Below are 6492 nucleotides of genomic sequence, written 5' to 3' on the forward strand. Positions count from 1 at the left end.
TCTCTGCTGCCATAACCGCTTCGTATGTCAACAAAATATGTGTTAAGTAGTTTTTAACGTTCGCGTGCGATGAAACTACTACTACTGCTGTTGCTTATACCTTTTTTCGCCGCCTGTATGCATATTGTCGCAGTTGTGCAAAACTGCTAATAGATAGACTAAAGAAGATGTTAGGTGACCCTCTTCTGTATTTCTGCTCTAGGAACTTGAATCATGAATCTTTCTCGGTCAGCTTGTAAAGTGATATTTTCACTTAAAAGCAAAAATGAAAATATAATAATACCCACTGCTAAATTTTTTACGAAATCCCATTGCATAGATACGACAGAGACTCGATTACATATGTCGCGTATATATGGTTCAACAGGTTTTTATTAAAAAATTTGGTAACACTTTTCGGATAATTGCACAATGCTTTTCTTCGAACATAAAGATTAGTTGTTTGCTGCATCGCTTTTTTCTGTGTATGGGAGAAGCCGAACTCAAAACTTTTTGATTATAAGTTAGACAATTTCATTAAACAAATTTTACGTAGTAGCAGAGCTCGGTGTTAAGAGGTTAAATGCGACGTCTTGTTCGTGTCACGTATTAGCGTACGATGGAGTAACGTTGTGTGTTATCAGCCACAATAAGTCTGTCTGTTGGCAATGTTCTTCTTGTGTTGTATATCTTCAGGATGAAATATTCTCGCTGCATTCCCAGAATCGTATACGATCCTTCGTATGGTTGTTGTAATACGTGTTTAATTATTTCATAGAAAGAAAACACGTTTACACGTTTTTAAATCTTTAAATGTATATAATCCAAAATCAGGATGCTTATGATGTTGGAGCTTTTCGAAACGTAACTTAATGCGACTTAAAAAATCATGACAATGCGATGTCGATCCTTGTACGGGAAATTTCTGGTTGGTAAACGATTGTTCTCTGCATAGACAATCTCCCCCGCTGTTGCTTCCTTTTTATCCTTTTTGTAGTCTGATCGGAGACTATAAGTGGGAAGCTTGTAGAACCATTTGGCATTATCTTTGGCTTATATGGACTCTTAAACTTATCTATGAAATTTCTCTACCTCTCTCATTCATTTCCGGGTGGTAATTATTGTAAATTTGCGGCTTCCAGCAAATTTTGAAAGTCCGTTGAGGAATTTTAATTCGAATTGCATGTCCTTCTCAGTAGTGAGTAGGATAGGGGAACACCAAAATTTGTGACGGAATTAGTAATAAATTTGTTGAATCAGACCAGTGTGTGAGATGGTCTATGCTGGTCAGAATGTACCTGTGCCCATTACTTGGACGAAATGGTCCTTATGTATACAATCAAATATTCCTTGCGGATCGATCTTAGTCACTGGGGACCGGGATATGATAAATTGTGCAATTTAGGGAAAGTGATATTACGTAAATTTATAGGGACATACGGTCGTAGATTACGATCTGTCACTTCATACAAAATTCAACTTTTGATTTTTTTTTTTTAATCAAATCGTCTAAATTTGAACAGTTCAGTTGTTCCTTTTAAAGGCTTTTCAAATTTATGTCTGACACGGTGACTGATTCGATCTGTGGTACATATATATGATCACTAGGCAAAAATGCCTATTATTAAAATTATCTAACCAGAGCATATAATATTTTATCTTATTTCGATTATTTATCTACGAGTTACAGTAGATTTAGTGGCGCTGGTTTTCCTATTTTCAAAATAATGGATAATCCGAATTAGATATTCTAATTAAACATTGCTTTATGATGAAATAAAATACTGCTCAAACTGGATATCGGCTTGAGAAGTGTCTGGCTTTCTTCGGCGAAAATAACAATTTGTCGGTGCTTTGATGATTTTAAAAGAAGTCGCGTGAACACCAGCAATGCTGAACACTGTAGACATCGAATGGGAATGCTGAGGCGAGGAAGCATAAAACAAATGCTGAAAAGTATTCCCGATAATCGAAAAGTTGATTCGGAAGAAAGAGCTGACACGGAAAGGCAATATCTTTACAGACAGTGTAGCTTTATGTGTTTGGGAAAGTTAGTTTGGAACACGCCAATGGAACAGCTGCATTCACAAAATTGCATGAGTTAAAATTTGAATTGCTGCCACACCAAGCGTACTCTTCTGATCCAACTCCCGGTGGCTGTTATCTGTTTACATATCTCAAAAAAATGTCCACGCGATATGTTTAAGAAAAAATAAAGTTGTTGTACGGAAAGTGTTAAGTGCCCTCTCGTTTTTTAAAGAAGGCATCGAAACATTACAGCAGCATTAAAGTGATTGTATTATTCGTGTTGACGGATAAAGTCGAGTTTTCCTAAACAACAAATTTTTGTTTTACTTAATACTGAGAATTATTAACAGAATTTGTAAACACGTAATACATACAAACATTATCTTACCTGAGTTCATCGTTTTTCCAAGGGTGTGTGTAATCAAATTTTATTTTATTTTCTTTTTTTTAGATTCTGGTTCAGATAAGAGAGAGAGAGAGAGAGAGAGGGAGTAAGTGACAATAACATAACATTAGGCTATTCGATATGTTTATGTCAGCTGAGAACGCGACTAATTGGGACCGTTTTGCTATTGAATAACTACGCAGGTAATACACCCACGTCGTATAATCACACCTCATTGTCTACTTGACGAAAACCAAGCAAAATACTAAACTTTGATTTATTGAGAACACATGAACAAGCACACACATACAAGCCGAAAAGCAGAACAGCCCCCAAGTAATGGTCGGTAAACAACAATCGTTTCGTATACTCTACTACAGTATGAGTTCAAGCCGTCACAATATTCATTTAAACCTACAAATTAATTAATCTGAAAATTATTATATATAATAAGTAAAAAATGAATCAATTCGTCGCAATGCAATCGGTCCACTTGTGATTGAAAAATGCGAACAATTCAAAAAAAAAAATGAATAAATAAAGTAAAATAAATGAAGAAAAGCTAAAGGATTAAGATGGAAAAATTGAAAATATTCGAAAAAACTTTAACACCTTCCAATCAAAAATTGACAATGAATTGTTTTCATTGCAGCTGCAATGCAATACTCTTGAAGCGATTCTTCTTCACTTTAGCTCTTCGAACTCTTAAAGCGAGAGGAATGAAGGAAAAGAAAAACTGAATACTACATATATATAAAGTTATACATATTTTTTTTTATTTAGTTCATTCTATAATTCTTTCACACATCGGAATGGAAATAATTTTAACATATTTTTGCCATTGATTTACAAAATACAACGAACAACAATTTAAAATTTGTTTCAAAAATTTACCACATCTTCATAACGACTATCTACAGATTTATTCAAGTACTATTTAAGGAAAAAAAAAAGGTTTCTTGAGGTTTTTTTTTTTTTTTGGATGTAAGCAAAGACGATGTGCTAAGCCTATTAAGCATATATAGAAGTGTTAAGAAATATATATGTATATAAAAAATGGCAACGCTGCAGACATTTTCCCCTAGACCTAGAGGCTATGCAGAAAAACTTGAATGTTACAAAACCAAAAAAAAAAAAAAAAAACCATCAGTTCATTCACAGACCTCTATCGCGGGCGGATATTTCCTTGAAAAACTGCAATTTCACGCCCAAGACAACGTTGTCTTAAAGATGTTGTCAACAAAGTCTTATGAAAAAAGTGAACATTTTTGCAATTAAGCTGAGTTGCGAAATATATTATGGACAAGGTTTTTTTTGATTATTTTTCCATTCTTCTTCTTCAAAGACTTGTATAGCGAGAAGACATGTTCTACACTTTCCAAGAATGGCAAGCAAAATTTATAAACAAAGAGATGGCATTCAAACCAACATCAAAAACTTCAACTTAAATGTTTAATCTCTTGGTAGAAGCATCAAAAATCTTCAAATTTCTATCAGTCTCATATGGAGCCATTGGTCGCTTGCATAGTCGTAGTAAGCACTTGAGCATTTTCTAAAGACACTCTTTACAGTATTACAGAGAGCTAGGAAACAATAAGTAAGACATCAGGCTGGAGCTTTCCAGCAAGATTGCATTTCATGCAGTTACTTTGCGGAAAATCTCGAAACTTCAAGAAAACAATTTCCCATTGTCTGAAGGAAAATTTACACTCGCATTACCTCTTCACGTAAATAACATTCGAAATTGCTGCGAATATCTCGTATTTAACCAGTGTTCTTTATAGGCGGATTAGAACCATTTGTTTACGTTTAAGGTTTTGACAAGTATTATCTATTTTGATACGTTCATTGATTTCACTAAAATATACTTGAAAAGTCAAATGGGTTTTATTCTCATTATCATTGAACCCCTTCTTTCATTACACGCATAACTTGGACGAGAAAAGTTTGTATCGATTCAGGTTGCGAGTATAAATCAAGCACGGAAGGGAGAGCCACGAAAAGAGAGTAAAAGAGAGAAAAAGAAAAAAGAAATTATTTGACTAAATGAATGAATGATTTTACCAAGGAAGTGCTTAATAATATACATACATACATAAATCATGTAAACATTTAATGTGTGTGGACTGTGTGCATATAAAATAATATGTAGTTTCGTTTAGAGTGGAGTGACTTTATTAAGAATAATGCAAACATTGTTGTTACGATTTTTAGAATGAAACACTTTACGTAGGAATCGCGTTGAAAAGCTATTGAAATTGATCATACATCACTCAAACACAACGAAATGAAAAACCAAAAACAAAAATATACAAACATATAAATGACAAACAATAAAAGAGTAGAGAACATACAGACAGAATGTAAGCTGAATGGTAATGCATTTCGGTTTTGTTTTCCACTACGGCTAGTTCTCGCATTATTATTATACTAGCGGGCAGAGTGTGTGAAACTAAAATTTTTGTTTTATGTACAACGTTTGCGTCATTATTTAATAAAGAAAAAAATATCAAATTAAAAAAGCTAAAATTGACCGACCGACCGCACAGTTTGTGTACACGTTAATTAGACTTTCCCTAATAAAATATTTGAATCCATTCAATCGTGATAAAGTTCGGTAATGTTCAAACATGCATACGATTCGAGACAATTTCGTAAACTAATCAATTGATTAAGTGACTACACCGTACTCTCTCTCCCTTATAGTTAACGGTTTCAAGTAAATGCTTATTATATACAAAAAAAAAAAAAGAAGAAAACTTTAGAATAGACAGACAGGTGTACTTGTGTATACAAAATCACACGTGAATGTTATAATTATTATCTTAATCAGTTCGAAAATAAAAACTGCGAATATATGTATCAGTGAATGTAATAAGCAATTTATGCGCTCGTCGGTCATTTACTTGAACGTATATCGATTGTTTCAAAAGCAATAGAGACAAAAATAAACAAAACAAAAGTGAAAGAAGAAGAAGAAGAAATAATAGTAGAGAACATAACGCTGAACATATTTAAACAACGCACGAATATTCGTATCCATGCAAATGTGTTAACCGCAATTACCGCGAATGTTTAGAGATTTTGGTTTGGCGTTTTTTTTTTTTTTTTTTCTTTTTGTTTTTCTCTTTTTGTTGCGTCTATTTTAAATTTTGTTAGAAAAATTTGTTTTTCAATTATGCAACAACAGGAAACAGTAAACAACAAGCGCAAATGCTTAAATGTGTGAAATTTATAATAAAATTGTTTTTCATTCGAATTTGATGATTTTTGTTTTTCCTTTTTTGCGGATAAAACATTTATTTCCACTAAAACAACCGAAATCGTACAAATTTGCAGCATTTTTAATGTTTTCATATATGCACGGGGAAAATACATAAACATATAAACCCGAGTTTATATACATATGAAAAATATCTATCTATCTATAAGCGTAGCATTTCATTGTACAAAATTGCAGTCACAATAATAATAATACACAGGAGGACTTGTGTGTTAATAAAGAGTGTGTTTTGCATTGTGTGTGCGTTTATGCGTTTTTATTTATATGTATATGCGTACCAGTTTATTTTTACATAAATATATGAAAACATCATAAAAATATATCCGGTAATATGACACCAGATATATCAGCAGCAATAACAGTAAAAGCAACAAATGCTGCAATGCCGTTAACAATGCCAGTAACAACAGAAGCAGCATCAGCATCAGCATCAGCATCAACACCAACAACAACAGCAACAGTATCAGTATCAACAACAAGAAGAGCAACACAAGTTCCAACATCACATTTATTGTACGATAACAATACCACCGCAACTACCGCAAGAACATCATCATCGTTATCATCATCATCATCATCATCATCATCATCGTCATTATCGTCACCGTCATCGCCGTCTTCATTACAATTAAAATCACAATCCACGACAGCGGTAGCAGCAGCAGCCTTGGCCATTAAACAAACAACAACAATTATGCAACGGCATCTGTTAACAATCGAAAATTTACGCGACCGTGTACGTCAAATATTAAAATGTGTAATTAATTTACACATTGATATTTTGGTAAATATTTCATTTGAAAATGTTTTTATCATC

The 6492-nt window shown here is 33.2% G+C and overlaps 1 protein-coding gene across 3 annotated transcripts in view; it reads left to right on the plus strand.

Moving 5' to 3' along the window:
• The first annotated feature begins 2406 nt into the window (after positions 1-2406).
• LOC119632445 (uncharacterized protein DDB_G0280205) overlaps positions 2407-6492 on the plus strand; it is a 9878-nt gene continuing 5792 nt past the window's right edge. Inside the window, exons 1-2 of one of the 3 annotated variants that reach the window (XM_038025356.1) lie at positions 2407-2418; positions 5583-6459. In XM_038025356.1, coding sequence (XP_037881284.1) covers positions 6007-6459 — 453 coding nt within the window. In that variant the 5' untranslated portion in view covers positions 2407-2418; positions 5583-6006. Of the gene's footprint in view, positions 2419-5512; positions 6460-6492 lie in introns of those variants that run through there. The other 2 variants (XM_038025355.1, XM_038025357.1) reach the window with 2 other exon arrangements.

Source organism: Glossina fuscipes, unplaced genomic scaffold, assembly GCF_014805625.2.
Source record: "Glossina fuscipes isolate IAEA_lab_2018 unplaced genomic scaffold, Yale_Gfus_2 1, whole genome shotgun sequence".
Taxonomy (NCBI): Eukaryota; Metazoa; Arthropoda; class Insecta; order Diptera; family Glossinidae; genus Glossina; species Glossina fuscipes.